At 50.0% G+C, this 20,175-nt stretch overlaps 1 protein-coding gene across 6 annotated transcripts in view; it reads left to right on the top strand.

Annotated features, from left to right (window-relative positions):
• UIMC1 (ubiquitin interaction motif containing 1) overlaps positions 1 to 20,175 on the top strand; it is a 41,062-nt gene that overhangs the window by 5,424 nt on the left and 15,463 nt on the right. For 3 of the 6 annotated variants that reach the window (XM_080353207.1, XM_080353205.1, XM_080353209.1), the window contains exons 3-7: positions 5,736 to 5,826; positions 12,424 to 12,548; positions 12,887 to 14,038; positions 17,526 to 17,590; positions 20,044 to 20,132. In XM_080353207.1, coding sequence (XP_080209333.1) covers positions 5,736 to 5,826; positions 12,424 to 12,548; positions 12,887 to 14,038; positions 17,526 to 17,590; positions 20,044 to 20,132 — 1,522 coding nt within the window. Of the gene's footprint in view, positions 1 to 4,883; positions 5,003 to 5,735; positions 5,827 to 12,423; positions 12,549 to 12,886; positions 14,039 to 17,525; positions 17,591 to 20,043; positions 20,133 to 20,175 lie in introns of those variants that run through there. The other 3 variants (XM_080353210.1, XM_080353206.1, XM_080353208.1) reach the window with 2 other exon arrangements.

Below are 20,175 nucleotides of genomic sequence, written 5' to 3' on the forward strand. Positions count from 1 at the left end.
ATCTCAATGTGCACGTATCTGAAAAAGAGGAAACAAACGTCTCTTAAAACACATCTATAAAAAGGTTAGGCTCCCTGACTGTTCTGTAAGTTTGTCTATAAACAATAAATTCTGATGGCATAATCGGTCATATTACAGAAAAGGATATGCTCAGAGAGGCCGTTAAAGAGCCAATTAGGTTCTGTTTAAGTGACAACAGTTCAGTCAGTTGAATGAGTGGATTTATTCAGTTCAGTCTCTTTCTGTGAGTCATCAGCTTCCAGATCCAGTGCCACAGTCTCTTGTCGTGTTGTTTTCTGCAAAATCAAACCCAAAAATGTGATTTACTTGGGATCTCAAAAAAAAATAACTGTCTGGTTTCTGTAACTGTCTCAGCTCTTCAGTGTACATCAAGTTGAATTTCAATTTCAAACCTTGTAACTGTTGTTCTTGCTCTAGTAAGACCTCATTATGTGTTCAAGAAGAGGTGTGGGAAGCTCAGATCAATAGCAATTTTAGAGAACAATACATTCTCAATTAATCTTGCATCTGTTAGGACATGGTTCCTTATGAATCAAAAGCTACAAGGACAATTTGGGCATCATTGATTCGATGGCTTTCTTCCTTGGCAGTCTCTTGGCAGGTATCTATAGAACAAGTCCCCAGTTCTGCTTCCAGACCAGCAGATCTTGTAGCAGCTGCACCTGGAAAGCCTCCAGCTTCTCACTTTTGATGATCTTTGGCAGGCTGCCTCTCCCAGGAATTTTTCAGTCGTGCTGGATTATCAAGCTCATCCATGTTATTTTGCCAAGTTTTCTTTTCTTTGCTTTCTGTGCTGTGGCATCTGCAGAGCTGCATCAGAAGGAAGTTTTCTGGACGTGAGGCTCTCTGATCTCTGCTATATATAATCCTGGATTCAGGAAACACTTCTCTGGTTTTTTGGGAAGGATCAGACAGAATAAGAACGATGTCTCTGGCTCTGTGGAAGCAAGAGAAGATGTCCTGCTTTGTGCAGACCGTGTCTCTGAAACACAGACAGGACAAACAAGCAAAATGGTTCCTCTCTCCCCCCACTGTTGAAATTCTGCAGGGAACTGGTTGCCCTCACCAGAAGTGGGTGATCATCCACAAATACACAACATTTCAAGTAGTGCCCAAGAAAGCTCTCTCCAAGCACAGCAGCTTCTGGTCTGTCTCATAAGCCTCCTGTTTGAATTAGGCTGTTGATAAAGACTCTTTGACCCCCCGAGGTTTTCTGAAGCCGTGTCTGAGGGCTGACAGTCACCCAGCAGGAGTGCTGGCCCAGCATGGACACGGAGCACAGCCCAGCAATTATTCTGCCCATCTGACTGACCTGCAGTTGATCCCAAAACGCTGCTGATCCACTCTGAGACCTTTTGGAAGGCTCAGTTTTTCCTGGGTGGATCCTTTGGGTGGTCCCAGGGTACCTGCCTCCGCTCATAGAGTTTGGCTGAAGTCTCACAGACTCTTTCTGCCAGACTCATCAGCTCCGGCAGCCCTTGGAGACCGGGACAAGGCTCCAGGGTGACAGTGCCATCTGTTCCTGTGTGGCATCCAGGACCTGTCTTCCCTTCCATGTGGAACATCCCTTTGCTTGAATATTCCTGCGCTTGGAGCCACTCGCAGTAAATGGCAGCGCCTGTTGATGTTCCAGGTCAGATGCTGGTTTTGGTAGAAAGAGGGAGGCGTGTTCGGGCATCAGTTGGAATACCCGCCCACCACCCTGTCCTGTTCTCCATCAACCGTGGCAGTGGGCGCTTTGTTTTGGCACCAGGCACGGCCTGAGTGACATCTTACCGTGGAGATGGTGGCACTGGAAGCGTCACAGCCAGGATGGCAGCGCCCACCCTGCACCGCTGACCGTCCGAGCAAAGCAGAGCCACCCGGGAGCGTTCCTGCGGCACCCGCTGTCCCCGCGGGCTCTGCTGCGGTGCCGAGGGACCCGGTGCCTCTAGTCCCCGAGGAGAACGCGTGCGAGGCTGCTCCCCAGGCGGCTCTGCTGCCTTCGCTCCTCGGAAATCAGGTTGGTGTGAATCCAGGCTCCTCGCAGCCCGGTAAAAGCCCTTTTCTCTCCAGGGGCCTCCTTCCCGTGAGTTGGGAGCTACACGTCTGGCGCGAGCCCCATCGTGTCTCCTTGTTCAAGTCTCCACTTCCAGCAGGTTTGTTCTAATGAGCTGAAAGACAGAGCAGAGCTGAAACAGATTCTGAACTGAAGTCGAAGACTAATAAAGTAGAGTGTGATATTAATTTCAGCAGCAGCCTTGGCTGGAGCCAAACGTGGCACTTCCAACTTCTAATTAGCTTTTAAAAATAAATTAGTCTGGTTTTCATCTGCCTATTTCCCATGCAGGACGTGTGGTGTTTGGCTGTGCCCTATTGTTAGATGGTCCCAACTGCTACTGAGCAGTAAAATTACCCGGACCTTTAGACTTTGCAGTCTGCACTGTTAGCTGTGGAGACGTCCTTCTGTAGCTTTTCCTTCCCTGAGCCAGCAGAAGCTGATTTCTGTGGTTTATGCTGTGGATTGGAGGGAGCGGGGCTGTGGGAGGCTGGCTACTGCCTTCCATTTACGGGCTTTTAGAAGCGAGTGGAGCTGTAGCTGTTTCTGCTGGCAGAGTCAGGTTCTCTTAAGTATGTGCAAAAGCATTTTTAAAACAAGAATTTGATTTCCTGCTGTCTGGTGATACCAAACAGGTTAAAAAACCAAGGAAGAATAGTGGCTGCCTTCCACTAAACGTGTAGGGAACTTCGGAAACCTGTCTTTTTTCTTGATCTGTGTACAATGCTGACAGTGAAATTGCTCATAAGAGAGCATCATAAATTAAACTGCAGAGCCTGACACACAGGAAGCGAATTTGGATTCCTTCTGGCCATTATGCTTTAAATTGACGGCAAAGGAGGAGAGAGGCTCTCCAGGCTGGCGCTGAGCAGAGGTGCGCAGTTCCCACCTCGCCTCCGCTATAATAATTATTTTCCCTTGGAAGTTGTGTGTTGGAGATGACCTTGTAACTAAGAGTATTGGCTGCAGTATGGGAATATTTTAATTGATTAAGATTATTTTTGGACTAGTGATCTTATTAGAAAGGCAGTTGGTTGAGTGGCCCCCTGAGTTCCTATTATCCTTGTAGACAGATGAGCATTAAAAGGTTGGGTCAGAAAGAGCAAGCCCTGTTGTCTTCCCTGAATTTTCTCGGCCCTTCTGTTTCCACCATCCTCGCCTGCGTTTATGCAGAGCGCTCTGGGGCCTGCGGGGCTTTCTCCCAGCAGAGCTACAAACAGCCATAAATCCTAATTAAAAGGTATGTTTTATTTTCCGGGTTTAAAAATAAAGAAGATTTAAGAATTCTTGGAATTGAGATGTGTGTGTATATTTTGGCCCATCAGGATTAATTGGATTTGCTTCAGTGGTTCGCTGTACCGTGGCTGTTCAGTAGAACGCTGCCGAGCAATTTAAACATCTTTCTCAAATGTATGAGGTTCGTACAACACGTGTCCTGCAATAATTTTGCTCCTGCCAGTGTTGTAAATGTCGAGATTTTTCAGGAGAAGCCGAGGCACATACTGGGCTGCGCGGTGGAACCGGGCACACCGATCCCGGCTGAACCCCGGGGTGTTTGAGCCCCATCCTGTCCCGTGGTGCGTGTCGCCAATGTGTCTCCGCACCGTGCAGGCACTGGCAGCCGTGGAAAGTTTGGTGTGCTCATAAATCACAGCCGTGCCCTGGAACAGAGCTGCAGATGAGCGTGTCAGGGCTGACCTTCCGGCAAGTGCGAGAGTGATGAGGGGAAGATTGATGCCTAGAGAGAAGAGCCGGGGATTTACAGAGCCTGCTAGGATTAAATTGCCCCTGTCTTAAACTGGAGTAGGTTTAGAACTTAGACAGGGCTTTGGGGAGAGCTGTTGCTTAACCTCCTCTGGTGTGTAATCCTGGGGTGACCCCACAGACCGGTCCCCGCTCCCTTAGGCGTGAGCTGCCCACGGTGTCCCATGGAGCAAGGCAGGGCGGTTCAGAGCATTAGAACCTGTGGCTTACGGAAAACTGCGGAAAAGGGCGACGTGCCAGGGCCTGTGAAGAGAGGGGATTTCACCTGCTGAGCGAGAGCCTGTCATCTGTCTCCTAGCAAGAGAGGGTCTGGCTGTGAAGGAGCCTTTTGGAGACACAGCGGCAGATCTTAGAAACGAGGTACCAAAACCAGGCTGGGTGGGGAAGGGAAGGAGTCAGTCAAAGGAAAAACCCTCAGGTGGTAGCATGAGTGTGTGTGTGGACTTGCCAAGCGTGATTGCTGCCGTGTGAGCTGGTTCTTAAATCGGTGGAAGTGAGGAATGGTGCAGATATTAGGGCATGTAAAAGCGTCAATGTATTAGGGTTTCAGGAAACCACTTAATCGTACATCTTGCAAAATCTTAGTTGGATAAATAATTCAATTGGGTCTAGATAGTAACATTCCTGGATTGAAATCCTGCTAAAAGACTGTCAGCAAAAGCTGGTGATGAACAGAGGAGAGGGCTCATTTGGGGGAGATGTAAAGCTGAGGCCAAGAGGATCAATATTAGGTCTGTGCGTGTTTTAACATCCTCATTAATGATCTCTAAGAGGGAGCAAGTGGTGTATAGACATTAATAAAATCTACAGATAACACTGAAGCTGGAGATGCCTCGAACAAAACTCAGCATAGAGCTACAGTCCAAGGGATAACGCGGGCTCAGAAACACGGGCAAGGGACGGCAGGAATTGATTACTCTTGAAAATAAGCGGTATTAAAGCATTTTTGCATTAAAGCAGCCCAAGCCACATACCCCACCTCAAAGCCCTTCCTGGCACAGGGGGTGCTGTGGGGCGGTTGCCACGAGGATCGGGGACAGCAGAACCAACAGCGGCTGCGGAGGAGCCGTGGGGAGCCCCGTCCCGGCCGGCGTGGGGCTCGGCCTGAAACACCGAGCTTGATTCTAATCCCACCCGACTTAGAAAGACAATTTGGAAGGGGTCCAGTGCCAGCCTTCGGTAATGTGTGCGCCCTCGCTTAAGCCGTTAGGACAGCAGCTTGCATAAATGTGTGCCAATTAAGCCTGAGACCATTCTTGTTGCAGGCGGTGTGCTTAAAGCAGCGAGCGCTTAGGTTGTTTGTGTGGCTGTTATTCCGGGAGGCCTCGGAGATGACAAATTTCTGAAGTATTCAAGCATCAAAAATAAAACACTTGTGACAATATGAGAGAATAGCACCAGCAGTAAATGCAGCTGGCTCTCCCGCCCTTGGGATACATTAGCGTGGGCCCCCAAAAAGGGGCAGGATTCTGGTTTTGGTCACCTGAAATTGTCTGGGTGCTAGAAGCGGCGTGGCAGGAAACAGTCCTGGTTTACAGATGTGCAACCTTCAGCTATGAAAAGGGTTTGTTTTTCTGGTTTGGATGCTTACAAATACCGATGCTTCAGCAAGGCCAAACAAATTCTCTGCAAAATCATGGGCAGCAGGTGCAGAGCATGGTGGTGACTGGCATGAAGTCTATTGTCTCTCCTACTTCTCTGTTTATGTCAGTCTGTAACTCTTTTTGCTCGTTATGCTTATCACACAGCTTTTAATAGTTACAAAATGTGTTTGAATTATGTTTGAAATTCAAATTTCACACAAATAGAGGCTGGGTTTTGAACCACTGTTTGTGTCTGAGTAGTGGGGGAAGGGGGCTGGTGGTATTTCTTACATAGTGTATGCACTCACTGTATTTTTCTTCCATTACAGCAGGAGTCAAAGGAAGAGAGTGGATTGCAAAAGAAGAGAACAAAACAGCAGCTGGATAGAACCAAGTTCACTGCTAAAAGGAAAATTGCACGTAGGTCCCGGGTGTGGGGCTGGGAAGGAGACTGGTGGTGAGCAGCTTCTGCTGTCTGTGTGAGAGATTATTTTCCCTTTTCCCTTATTTTCCCTGTGATGTGGCTGGGGATGCACGGCTCTTGGAAAAAACCCTTCTCAGGGGTAAAATCAGCCTTTCTGAACAGGCAGACCATCACTTGTTTGCTTCCCAGGCACCGCGTGCGCAGACTAGCGCGCTTCCAAAATAAGTGTGCGAGGGTGTCGGTACCTCACCGGGTTTCAAAGTCGGTTGAAGCTGATCTGAAAGCGCTGTCAGTCACAAACTGCTTTTCTGCTCCAGCCCCTCTGCTGCTGTCTTTCCCTGAATCGTTGTGACGCTCTGACCCGGCAGTCGCAGCTCAGGAAAGATCTGAGTCGCAGCTGACAGTTCCCTGAAATCATCGGCTCGTAGCGCGGGGGCAGCCGCCGGAGCCAGGAATGTTGGGCATCATAAGGAAGGGTGTTAAGAACAAGAAATTACGTTTACGTCATTTTGCTGTTATATAAAGCGTTGGTGCACCCACAGCAGCAGCGCCGTGTGCATCTCAAGGACGTGGAGTTAGGGGATATCTGGAGAAGGGCAACCCAAGCCGTGGAGGGGATGGAGCAGCTGCTTTCTGAGGAGCGATGGGGAAGCCTGGGGCTGCTCCCTTAGGAGAGGAAGGTGGGATCAAGGGCCATGTCAGGCAGGCAGCGCCTCAGCTGAACGCTGAGCTCTTGTTTACCAGCGCCTACAGCCAGGGTGGAGATGGCAGCAGATAAGTTTAAAACAGGCAAAGGAAAGTAATGCTTCACTCCTAGAAGTTTTTATCACGGGAGGTTGTGGAGGGGTCAGGAGCAGCAGCTTTAATAAGAAATTAAATGTATACGTGGACAGCAGGTCTATAAAGAGATGCTAAAGGGAACAGGCTGGGATGTTCCTGCTTGTGTTCTGCAAACAGCATTTCTGAACGCTGGGGATGGACGAGCAGAAGGGATCGCTGAGCATGGCCGGGCTTGTCCGTGTGTCCCAGCGACTGGGCAGCTCTGCAGGACAGCTGTCTGTCCAGCACGTGAAATTCCGAGTGTTTTAGAATGGGAGAGACGTTGTCTTCTGCAAAACCCAAAGCAATCGCTGAACAAAATGGAGCACAAAAGTGCTCCGCCAGCAGCAGCAGTTGGGCTTGTCAGTCCTCAGAGGGCTCGTGTGAATTAAATTGTTTTTAATAGAGGCCTAAGGGCATAGCATGAAACAGCCTGGCTCGTTGTGGGAGCCGAAACCCACTGTGCGTGTCCTGTGTCGAACAAGTAAGATAGCAAAGTCAGAGATGGGGAAAGAGCTTGTATTCTTCTTCTTTTTCTCCCAAACGAAACAGAACACCAAATAAAAGCTGCCCCCGCCCAGAGATGCCGTTAAAATGTGCCCAACCATATGGTGCTAAGAACAGGGACTTGCTGAAGTCGGATGTCCTCGGTGCACCGTGCGCTGGGTTTCGGGAGCTGGTGCTGCACGAAGGGTGTTCACTGTGCTCCAGAAAATCCGCAGGAGATGGGGCCGGCTCCATAGCTCTTGTATAACAGAGCTTTGCTGTGTTTCTAGATATTGAAATTCTTCATAATAGTTTTTCTCTTCCTGGGGCAAAAGCTGCATTTATTTTTTGTGTGCACATCCGTGTCCTCGAAGCGCAGGCTGGGGGTGCCCAGCGCCGCTCAGTCGGAGAACGGTCGCTTGTTTAAGCCCTTGTGATGCTGGGTTTGTTCTCTCATTTGTGGGAAGCTATAATTAGATTTTTGGTGTTTGCTTTTGGGCAAATTAAGATTTGAAGTAGTAATTATTTTTTTCGCAGCGTCTTTAAATAAATTCTTTGAATTGCAAGGCAAATTGGTCTTTTATAAAGATTCGGTGCTTCTGGGTAAAGCAAATTCTTTCTCCTCAAAACTGGAAAATTTCAGATATTTGCAGACTCTGGTTATAAAGCGTATCCTCCCATTTTTGCTTTGTTGGGGTTTTATTCATTTTAACCTAAAGCCATAACTAAAATATATCTGTGACGTTTCATCCTGACAGGATAAATGGAAATACAAAACCTAAAGAAGTCTCTCTCTCTTCTTTCAGAGGAACTCAGCGCTTTAAAGCACATTTGAATGTTTTTACTGTAATTGCGCTTTGGATATGTGGAAATACTGAGATCCCGCATTTCCATTATTTTTGAGTAAATCTCTTATTAGTAAGTGTTAGAACTACAACTAGTGGGGTTTTGCATCTAATTCACTTTGCAAATGTCAAAACGGGACATAAATCGCTTAGCAAATTGCTGTATTAGCATTTTAAAAGGCTCTGAAACGGTTTAATTTGTTTAGGGCTGATGTCTTAAAAACATTTTCTCCCTGACCCCTCCTTCCCATCTGGGGGCGTCTGGGATGCCCCATTCCTGGGGAGCTCCGCGCTGGGTTGGGATGGACGCTGGAGGGGGATTTTGGTGTGGGAGGTGCAGAATTCCCAGCTGAGCGTTGCCGTGTCCGTCTGTCCGGACGGCGCGGGGTCGTTCCTGCTGGACCGAGCGCAGCTCACCTGGGCTGCCCGGAGAACCCCGAGACGTGTTTGCACATAAATGAAATTTAACAAGGGAAAGTGCAGATTCCTGCATCTGGGCAGGAACAACCCCAGGTTCCGGTATAGGTTGGGAAATGACATATTAGAGAGCAGTGTAGGGTAAAGGGACCTGGGGGTCCTGGTGGACAACAGGATGACCGTGAGCCAGCACTGGGCCCTTGTGGCCAGGAAGCCAATGGTACCTGGGGTGGGTTAGAAGGGGGGTGGTCAGTAGATGGAGAGAAGCCCTCCTTCCCCTCTACTCTGCCCTGGTGAGACCACACCTGGAATATTGTGTCCAGTTCTGGGCCCCTCAGTTCCAGCAGGACAGGGAACTGCTGGAGAGGGTCCAGCGCAGGGCAACGAAGATGCTGAAGGGAGTGGAGCATCTCCCTTATGAGGAAAGGAATAAAGAGCTGGGGCTCTTTAGTTTGGAGAAGAGGAGACTGAGGGGTGACCTTATTAATGTTTATAAATATATAAAGGGTGAGTGTCACGAGGACGGAGCCAGGCTCTTCTCGTTGGCAAACAATGATAGGACAAGGGGTAATGGGATCAAGCTGGAACACAAGAGGTTCCACTTAAGTTTGAGAAGAAACTTCTTCTCAGTGAGGGTGACAGACACTGGAAGAGGCTGCCCAGGGGGGGTGTGGAGTCTCCTTCCCTGGAGACATTCAAACCCACCTGGACATGTTCCTGTGCGACCTCACCTGGGCGTTCCTGCTCCAGCAGGGGGATTGGACTGGATGATCTTCTGAGGTCCCTTCCAATCCCAAACATATTGTGATACTGTGATACCAGTCAGGGGCTAAGGCCCTGACTTAATTATGACCGATGCAATCAACAACAAGTTCAGGAAAACACACGGTGCTGAGAAATGATCAGATGTGGAGCACAAAATACCACTCAGCTTAAAGCGGGTCAGGTCTCCGGGAAGGCAGGAGCAGAGCTGCTCTTTGCTCTCCCCACCGTAACGCCAGGTGGGTTTAAACTTGAGATTTCCTCCTCTCTGGAGCACCTACTCAACTGGAACGGGCACTAAGTGCATTTTGTTTGTCGCTGGTTTCTTTGCCAGAGGCAGCATTTGTCTGGCACATTCCCTGTTCCCAGAGGGGAAATTGCTGTGCCAGGGAGGGAGAAGAAAACAAAATGTGCAGTCGTAACTTGCCAAAAAATGTTGCTTTTTATTAAGCTTCGTGGCTGTTGATAGCCTGAACTGGTGAACGCTCACACCCTCGTTTTAGCTCGAGCACGTGGAAAGTCTGGTGTTGTGGGGCCCTGATCGCGTGCGCTGGTTTTCCTGCACATGGCAGAGTTTGCAGGATCTGGCCTGATTCCTGTGATGGTTTGGGCAGGGAAACAGATCACTGCTGAATGCTTGGGAGGTGTTTGGTGTTGTGGAAATGCTGTGTATTACTGCTCTTCAGGATGGGAGCTACCTTCATACACTGGGCTGTTGTGTGATCTCCATTAAAGGATGCCTTTTTGGTTTGTTTTTGTCTGCCCGGTCCCTCGCGGCTGTAACATCACAGCGTGACTTTGTCCAAGGACAAAAGATCCCCGTGAGCCCCGAGAGCGCTGCAGCCTGCCTTCGCTCCAACCCCTTTCTTCATTTTTAAATAAATTACAAAAAAAAAAACCCAAAACAAAGCAAAACAATAAAAACCCAACAAAACCAAACCAAAACAACAAACAAACAAACAAAACTAACAAAAAACTAACAAAAGACCAAAACCCAACCTAAAGCTAAGTGCTTATTTAGTAGGACATGTAAAGGAATCCTCGTCTGGTGATCAGAATGGAACAAAAGTGCTTCAAATCTTGCTGGTGGGGGGAAATCCTGCCGGGAGCTGGGGAAGGGCACAGCCGGGCTGCTCCGCGGTGCGGGTGCTCCGCGGTGCGGGTGCTCCTGGTGCAGGTGCTCCTCGGTGCGGATGCTCCTCGGTGCGGGTGCTCCTCGGTGCGGGTGCTCCTGGTGCGGGTGCTCCTGGTGCGGGTGCTCCTCGGTGCGGATGCTCCGCAATGCGGGCGCTCCGCGGTGCGAGTGCTCCGTGGTGCGGGCGCTCCTGGTGCGGATGCTCCCAGTGCGGACCGGGTGCTCTGCAGTGCGGATGCTCCCGGTGCGGGTCGGGTGCTCCCGGTGCGGGTCGGGTGCTCCCGGTGCGGGTCGGGTGCTCCTGGTGCGGGTGCTCCCGGTGCGGACCGGGTGCTCCTGGTGCGGATGCTCCCTGGTGCGGATGCTCCCTGGTGCGGGCGCTCCTGGTGTGGATGCTCCCTGGTGTGGATGCTCCCTGATGTGGATGCTCCTGGTGCGGGTGCTCCTGGTGCGGATGCTCCTCTTGCATTCCTGCCGCGATGCACAGCCCGTGCTAAGACTGAAGCCATCCCAGGCCCCTTTGGGGGATGCTGCGCTGCTGTGTTTTGGTGGCAGCCAGTAGGATGAGAACAGGTTAGAAAATGGGAGCCTGCGACTTCTGAACACGTCTTTATGGAGGGAAAGGTCTGTCTGGAAGCGGCTGCAGCGCAGGCATGTTTCGTGCTTGGGCGGCCTTCTTGTTCAAATCGCGTCTCTTAAAGCTCTTCTGGCCCATCAGAGAGCGAACCTCTTGGTTCATGCATGAGATGGCGCGTGCAGGATTCTGCCTGGAGGGGGCAGCGGGTTTTGAAGGAAATCTGTCAATTTGTTTCGAGTGAGATGATGGGTTTTTTCCAGCTCCTGAGAGTGCTGTTGAGTTGTTTTCCGAGCCGCCTTCCATTCTGCAGGCGCTGTATATTTGAAGAATAGTCAAAGTATTGGGTTGGGTCTAAGTAAATTAATGTTTTCTAAAATAACAAAGTGCTTTGTTTCTAAAGAGCCAGTCTTGGCTTTTAGTTTGCTCCGAGTGAGGAATATTTCAGGAAGAAATTTTCTGCTGAAATAGCAGTTACAACTGTAGGAAACCTGCTTCCCATGCATGACTGACTTGGTGATGCAGCAGGGTGGTGATGTGAGCAGAAGGGGGATGTGTGCATGTGAAAGATCCTCCATAATACCACCCAGCAAGTAACATTATCCTCCACAGAGCTTTCCACCTGCGAATCGGGGTGAAAACCACGGAGCTCTTTTGCTCCTGGGTAGGTGTCCTGTGGCATTGCCGGTACCTGCGTGTCAGAAGGCAAGATGTGCTATTTGGCTAGTAAAACCGCGTATTAAAGATGTGTTCTTTATGCTGCCTTGCTGCTGAGCCTGCCCGATATAAAAATGAACATGCTTTGTAAATCTCTCCTTTTCCTCTCTCCATGAACACGCACTCTGCTGCTGTAGAGTATGTTGTTTAATGAGGGCAACAGAGACATCCCGTTGTTGCATACCCAGGGAGTTGGGGTTTAGATTGCTGTCGAAACCCAAACTGAAGTTCCTGGCTTGGGTGACTTTTTAAATTCAGCGTTGCCTCCTCTGGTTTTGGTGACGCCTCTTCAGGAAAGCCGGGGTTTGGATGTGTTGCTCTAAATTCCTCCTGGGGAGGTGAGACCCTTGGACATCTCTCCCCACATAGAATCATTTCAGCTGAAAGAGACCCTCAGGATCATCGAGTCCAACCATAACCTCACTCCAGCACTAAACCATGTCCCCAAGAACCTCGTCTAAACACCTTTTAAACCCCTGCAGGGATGGTGACTCCAGCACTGCCCTGGGCAGCCTGTTCCAATGCCCCACAGCCCTTTCCTGGAACATTTTTTTCCTAATATCCAATCTAAACCTCCCCTGGTGCAACTTGAGGCCGTTTCCCTTTGTCCTATCCCTTGCTACTCAGGAGAAGAGACCAACCCCCTCCATTCTCCAGCCTCCTTTCAGGCAGTTGCAGACAGTGAGAAGTTCTCCCCTCAGCTCCTGTTCTCCAGGCTGAACAGCCCCAGTTCCCTCAACTACTCCTCATCACACTTGTGCTCCATGTTGGATATATATTGGGTGTTCACATACACTTGCAGCTGTGAGTTGACGTTTTTCTTTTTCTTCTGCTGCAGACATGACTGAAGAGGAACAGTTTGCACTGGCCCTGAGAATGAGTGAGCAAGAAGCCAGACAAGTGAACTGTCAGGAAGAGGAAGAGGAGGAGCTCTTGAGGAAGGCCATTGCTGAGAGCCTTAGTGTAAGTGTGCTTCTGTGAAGAGGCTTACTAGGGTTCTTCAGCAACGTTGCTTTCTGTGCTTGCTTTGCCAAACTGCACAGAAGAAGGTTTTACAGGGTGTCTCTCTATTTCCAGTATGAGCTGGAACAACAGCGTTTGCAGAGTAGTTGTTTTGTACCATTCCTAGTGAGTGAGGCGTACGAATCTAACCTCAGCTGTCCCCTCTTTTGGGGCACACAGTTCTGATCGGGGGGGAGGTCTGCAGTCCAGGTGACAGCTGCCAGCGTGCTGGAGGAGCCCTCGGTACGCTCTGCTGATGGAGAACACACCTCTCGGAGAATCAACCTTTTGTTTTTCAGAGCTGTCAGCCCTCCGAGTCCTCTGATGCGACCCCTCAGTTGTCTGCAGAAGTGCTGGGCGTGCGAGGCCGAAGGCAGCCCACCGAGAGAGAAGGCTCTGACATGCTGGGGAGTCTGGCGGTTTGCCCTGACACCCCTCCCTCCAAGTGCAGCTCCCACTCACAGAGTGCCAGAGCTGATGGGAACGGACAGACGGATGTCGCCCGGAGCCCTCTGGTAGTGTTGAAGAGGTTGAGCCAGGAAATCGTTGAAAGCTCACTAGTATCCAGCATAATCGTGTCTCCGGGGAAGGGCCAGCCTCTGACAAGGTCAAGTGAAAAGCCTTCCTCACCAGCAAAAAGTGATTCTAGTAACACGTTACCCAGCACCCTGGGAGAGGACCTCATCTCTTTGAGTCCCACCTTTGGCAGGGAGACTTCAGGCTCCTGGCGACTGACACCTCGGAGACTGTTCGCAAGCCCCTCCAGCTCTTCCGAAGCAACAGGCCAGGAACCAAAAGAGCAGCCCCTGCCCTGCACCGGCCATTCTGCGAGAGAATCCAGTGCCGGGAGCTCAGCCGCGCTCTGGAAGAGCTGGACCACGGAATGGCGTGGCAGCCCCAAGAGGAGTGGTGAAGGAGCAGGTACCGAACACCCCTCGCAGCCTGGGCACAAAGCCTGTGTTTCCACAAAGCAAGCAGAGCAGAACCAGGTGCCCAAAAGCACCCCTGAGCTTTGCATGCTGAATGCGACGGAGGACAAGCACAAGCCAGAGGAGGCGAGGGACACAGTGCACTATTACTGGGGCATCCCCTTCTGCCCCAAAGGGGTGGACCCCAACCAGTACACCAAAGTCATCTTGTGTCAGCTGGAGGTTTACCAGAAGAGCCTGAAGCAGGCTCAGAGGCAGCTATTGCATAAGAAGGAGTTTGGTAACCCAGTTGTGCCCAGTTCTTCCTTGAGCACAAACGAGCTTGTGAAAGGAGAGCAGATAAGCAGGGAGAACGGGGTTGCTGATGATACAGAAGATGGAGACCCAGATGGGCAGAAGGAGTCTGAGAGCGTCACCTGGCTCCTCCCTTCAAAGAGGAGGGAGGCAGAGAGTCCAGGGCACAGCATGGAAGAAGAGAAGAACTCCACTTCTGACGATGAACCGACCACCAGCTACTGCCAGGTAAGAGCTCCACCACTGAGCAGAGGTTGAGCAGTCCTGCTCTCCAGTCCATTTTGGGGTTTGGTCCCTTCTACAAAGCAGGGACTGCTGTTTATGTTCTCCTGTTAAATTTAGCATCTTCCTCCCCTAGCCACACAACTGACTGTGAAAGGGAGAGGAAAACAGTACAGGCTGGTACCCAGCTCACAAATAACGGGGGCTGCTGTGCAGCCTGGCAGTCGTCCATTAATGCACCACTGAGATAAAAGGCTTCCAGCTGACTTGTCCTTCTGAAGAGGGTGTAGCCTGGCCAGGCGTCAGAGTAGCGAGCACAGAGATGATGCCGACCACCGCCAGCTCTGACAAACCCGCTTACAAACCCGTGGCCATGCGGGGAGCTGTGCGTTTCCTTCGCAGACAGAAATGTGGCTTTTGTCCTTGCAGCGCAGCCTCTCCCTTGCACACCTGTGTGCTCGTTTACGTCCGTGTGTGCTTCACCTCTTTTCCCTGTGGTCCTGCGGTTGTGTCTGGGGAGGCTCTCTGTGCTCGCAGGCATCTCCTGCCCACCCGGGGTGATCTGTCATCACGGCCGTGCTCATCTCATCGTCCTTGTGCTGGTGGTTGGACACTTTCTCTCTGGTTGCTCGTTGGGTCTGCTAGACACTAGGTGTCAGCCTCTGTCTCCGTCAGGGCGCTCTCGCTGGAGCGGAAGGCAGCTTTCTGTCATTGCTAAGTTTAAACAGATTGCTAGTCAGATGAAGTATTTATTACTGCTGTATTTTAGGTTTGTGTCAGCCTTTTCCAACCCTCATTTTTCATAATGACTTCACTCCCGGATCATTGTATAACTTTATCTTCTCTATGGCTGAAGCCTTGGCTCTGTTGTTCCTGTTTTCAAGTGTATTTGATCATTTACCCTGGTGTTAGAAAGATGCTTAACTTGTTTTGTGATATTTATATTCTGTCTTGTAATATTGAACACTTAGGAAAAACGTCATGTCTGCATTTTCTGGTTGCAGAAAAAGTGCAGAGCAGCCGGTGCTGAAATGTGACTTTTCATGACAGTGCTTTGGCTTGGGCTTAGCAGATACAGATTTAAACAAGCCTTAGAGGTGACCTGCAGAGGAAAGAAACCGACTTGTGCCCTTTGTAATTTCATTACGATAGATACAAAAGACCTGAAAGGTTCTTAAAAGCAAACTGCTTTTTTTCTTCTGTGTCTTTTCCTTTGGAAATGGAGGTGTCATTAATCTGGAAGACTGGGGTGGCTGCAGGTCTGTGGACGTGTACACTAAAGCCCTTGGAAAGCTACAGCAGCTGGGAAGGGTGTGAACTTTTAATCAGTATTGAAAATTATGGGATATTTTTTTTATGTTATCCATTTAATGCTAATACCTAATTAATTCTTGGGGAGAAAAGAGGTTTTAGTGGTGCTGAGTGGGAGCTTGTAATGTGCTCATCCTGACCACGAGAGCTTTCTCAAAAGCCATAACGTGCACGTAGATCTGGTCTTTCTGATATTTTTCAGGTGAAAAAACAAGAAAGGGGAAGGGGGAGCCCACTTAAAATTTTCAACCCCGGCCCCAAATTTGCCAGTCTTTTATTTACTTGAGAGCAAATGATTTCTAAATGCCCTTTCATCTGCCTTATCGCTCCCAGCTTGAGCGGTGGCTCCCTCCTCTCGCCTCTGTGCAGCCGCACGCTGAGGCCAGCGAAGGTGATTTACTTGCAAGATCGATATGTTTGATGTTTGCTTGTGCCTCGTCTCCATTTTTTTTTCCTTCTATCAAATGCGATTCCACCGGCAGTGACAAAGGGGCTGGAGCAGTCGTGCCCTGACGTGCTGCATCGCCCCAAGCCCCCGGCTGCCTGTGCTGCCCTGTGTCCCCCCAGTGCTGCTTTGCTGATGGGGATGGTGGGAGATTTTTAGGCTGTGCTGAGGCCGGTGACCACCCATGGGGACTCAAAGCTGTCCTTGGAAAAGCCTCATGCCTTGTACCAATGAAACGAAGGTGCTGGAGGGACCCCGTGGTGAAACCCACCCCTGGGACCTTCAGCGGTGGCTGATGGCTGCGGCTGTGCCCACAGCCCAGGGGTGTTTGCATGGGGCAAATCCCGGTTGTCAGGAGATCTCGTCACCCGTGAACCTGCACTAACAAACTTCAGTGCTAATAGAATCAATTCCTTCATAATCTTGCAAATAAGGTTAGGGGATTCTTGGTCTTTAAAGGATTCAGAAGGAAAGCACCCAGTTCTGGAGAGCTGGAGTCTGGTGACCTGAATTGATGTAATACCAATAGCATATGTACTAGGGAAAACAGAAGCTTGGCCCAGTATTCGTGAGCAGGGCAGGTGCATTGGTAAGATACGCACAGTTCGGGGAAAAAGAGAAATAAAAATAAAGGAGGAGGTGTGGTATTTTATGTTAATGATGAGTTGGCTTGTGAAGAAATAAAGAACAGTGTAGATAAGCCAATATTTGGGGGTTGGAGTCACTTTAGGGAAATGTGACAGGAGGTTTTGTTTCGGGGCTTGCTGGGGAAGTACATCAACCATCTAGGAGTGGAGCTGATCAAAGTTGAAACCTATGATAGAAATCAAACTTGGAGAGTTTAATAGACTCAAGGAAAGGGGGAGGAAAACCCCTTGGATTTCTTTGAGAACTAGCATGAGAAATCGCGGGCCTGGCAGCAAGGACTGCTAATAAACCGTTGTAATTCCACCTGATTAGAGAATGGCAAGTGTAACATGTACACCGAAGAAGAAAGGGATCTGGGTAATGACTGGCATGTTAGCCTGACCTTGGCAGTGCATAAGGCTTTTGAACAGATTTTAAAGGAAAGAATAAGTAGAGTTGTAGAGCTAAAAGAAAAATGGTCTAAAATGCACACAGATTTACCAGCTGTAAATTGTGCAGGTTAATCTGTTCCCTCTCTTTGATGAGATGGCAGATTTCCCAGTCAGGAAAAATGCAACAGATCTTATCTATAGGAAATTTCAGGAAAGTGCTTCTCATGGTCAAACATCAGCTGTACCCGTTGATCGGGTCGTCCCTGCCCAGGCAAAGAGGTTTTAAACCGGAGGAGGTGAGGGCTGCTGGGTGCTCGAGGCAGTGCAAGGGGACACTGAAAACCTTGGGTAGTTTAGCTCAGCACAAATGGAGATGGAGAAGAGTTTGGCTGCTGCCTGCAAGTGTATTAGAGTGGACACTAGGAACAGGCAGAGGGTGTGGAAGGGGATGGACGAGGCTGGTGCGAGTGGATGGGCACGGACTGTCCTGGAGCGTGTCTGGGCAGCAGGGGAGCCCAAAGCACTGCCGGGCGTTACCGCAACACCAACATGAGAGATGGACGCAATAAACTGACTAGTTCAGGATGGATACTTAACCATTTACAGAACAAAATACATAACAGCTTGGATGCAGTGCCACAGACAGAATGTGATGACCCAGCAAATCCTGGCGAGCTGTGTATGTTGTTTTATATAACATCAGAATTTTCCTTTCCAGGCCTCCCAGGTGCTGCCTGCCGAGGATGCGCCTGAAGATGAGGAGCCCATGCAAATTGCCCAGAGGTGAGGAGGGTGATATCAAACTGTGGGGCCCACGGGCTCGCTCTGGTGACCTGTGCTGTTCCGCTCTCCCCGGGGCATTTAGGGCTTGCTGGACAGGCTGGTCTGCAGCCACTGCTCTGGGGTGTCCCTGGAAACACACGGCTTTGGAGCAGTGTGGGGGAGAGGTGGGATGCAGCTGGGGAGCAGAGATGAGTTACTCTTGCTGCTTCATAAAACAAACAAGGTGCATCCGAGTACAAGTGGAAGGACTCGATCCTCGCCCTCTGCGGCTGTGTGACATGGTGCAGTTAAGCTGTGGAGGTGGGTGGGTGAGCTGAAGGTGAGTTATAGCCGTGTCTTCACGTGGTCTGCCTGGGAAGGCACAGAGGCAGCACGGTGGAGGGTTTACTGCGTTTCTGTGTGTATTTTTATGTTCTTGTCTTACTGCTGAAGAGGAAAGAAGGGAGGAGGAAGCCAGACGGCACTGCCTATCAGCCAAAGATAGAGTGCAGTGCTCCAGAAAAGCTGCTTCAGCAGATGACAGGTGTGGGACAAGTCAACATGATTTTCTTCAGATTTAAGCCTATTCCTCTTTTGCTTTTTATTCTTCTTCCTGTGGGAGGCAATTCTGCAGCAAAGGCTCTTGGAGAAGAAGGGCAAATGGGAGAGGATTCAACGAGCAAGTTACAAGAGAGGGCAGATAGTGTCATGTTTTTAATTTGCTGGGTTTTATAATTCAAACCTGCTTTGGAACAAAACTGCCAGCTTTCCTGTGATCTAACAGCATTTGGCCTGAGCAGTTAATATCAATGTGCAGAGTATGAAAATCCCTCTTGCACCTTTCTAACAAGCTTAAAGTTGGCCCTGGGGAGCAGGAGGAACCTGATGAGCCTGTGGCAGCTGAGGGCTGAGCTCCTGTGGAGCTCTGCAGCGCTGGCCTCTCCCCTGCTTAAGGCAGAAGAGGCCAGGGCTGAATATGAAAAGAGCAGAACCTCTTTCCTCTGGTGCAGCTGATGGGGTTAGTTTGGGACATTCCCCAAGCCACCCAGGAGCTCCTGGTGTCCCCTCGTGGCCAGGACTTACTCGGATGCTGCGGCCCCTCCTTGAGCAGCTGGAACATCTGCAGCAAGGCAAGAAATGACCGCGTTCTTCGCAGTTTTGTGCACATTAAGTGTTGCCATCTGGCTCCTGGTAGTTTGCCGAGCGCCGTCATCGCTCGGGTACAACCGGGTGCCCTGGCCGGCCGGTCCAAGCGGCGCTCGGTGGGAAAACGCGGCTCAGAGCCGCCTGGAGGTGGTGGAGCGGGTTGGGAAGCGGCAGCAGCGAGAAGAAGCTGCTTTGCTTTCTGCGGGGCGCTCTGCTTGATTGTTTTACGCTTTGTGCGGAGCACGGTAGATTGGGGTTTTAATAAATGATTATAGGCTTTGTTACCAGGAGATAGTTGGTGTAGCAAGAAATGTGGTTTGACTTCAAATTGATTAGCCCATTTTATAAATGTCATAGCAAGTTGTTTTTTGTGAGTCCTTTTGAAGCGAGCCCTGATGTTAGACACAGAGTAAAACACGCTCAGCCTGGATTCATAACAAATGCTTTGAGATGCTTTATTTAGAGAGAAAAGCCACTTGTGATTTCCTATCAGAATTTTGTTATTTATCATAAATCAGCAGTGGCTGTTCTCTCCTCTCTAAGGCCTGTGGCTGAGCTTAATAAATCTTCCGTTTGTCAGTGTGGGGATTCATGTTTTTAAAGTGTGTTCTTGCATACTTGATCAGACTAATCAGAGCGCCACGCAAAGCGCGGAGCGTGTCAGCATGGGTGCCAGACTTGCTCAGCAATGCCTGCCTGTTTCCCAAAGACACTCTGCGGCGCGGGGGGAGGAAAAAGCCCGGAGGATTCCGAAGCTGGGAATGAGAGGAGCGGTTCCTGGTGCTGCGTGGAGGAACAGCCGCGCTGATGCTGTTCGGACTTTGCCGCAGGGACCCCTCGCCTGCTGTTGCGTCCGTGCTGCTTCTGGCGCCAAGCGCAGCCATAAGGGAGAAAGTTAGCGGTGTGAGGAGCGGGAGGGCAATGTGGGATAAAGCAGGTCTGTGTCTTTCCCCTCTGAGGGTTTCCTTCCCCACACAGAAGGAAGCACAGTGCTGGTATCCGCGTAACTCTCTGATCTTCTAAGAGTAGAAAGAATCAGGGGAGTCCCACAGTTGCAAGCGGGTGTTTTTGCTCCCCTGATGTGACATAGTCACCCTTGGTGCCTTTTCGTCAAGGGCCTCTAGAAGAAAAAAATGTTCCCTTTGGGGTTTTTGCTTAGGACAGCGTTTTGTACCCATATTTCGCTGTTATCTCGATCATTTCTGGCAATCACGTATTGACCGCTTGGAAATTATGGCATTGTCTGCTCTTCTGAACTGAGACAGGCGGGTGTGTGCTGTGACACCTATTGGATTGGAGATTTATATTATATTTATATTTTTGAACAGCCTCTCCGTGTTGACCCCACTTGGCAATAAAAGGAGCCCAGATGTTGCCACAGAAAACTCTGCTGAAGAAGAGATCTCTGTTTGCCCAGGTAAGAGGCACTTGAGAATCTTCTGAGTTTTGCACTGGAAGTT

The sequence above is a fragment of the Nesoenas mayeri genome (assembly GCF_963082525.1).
Source record: "Nesoenas mayeri genome assembly, chromosome: 14".
Lineage (NCBI taxonomy): Eukaryota > Metazoa > Chordata > Aves > Columbiformes > Columbidae > Nesoenas > Nesoenas mayeri.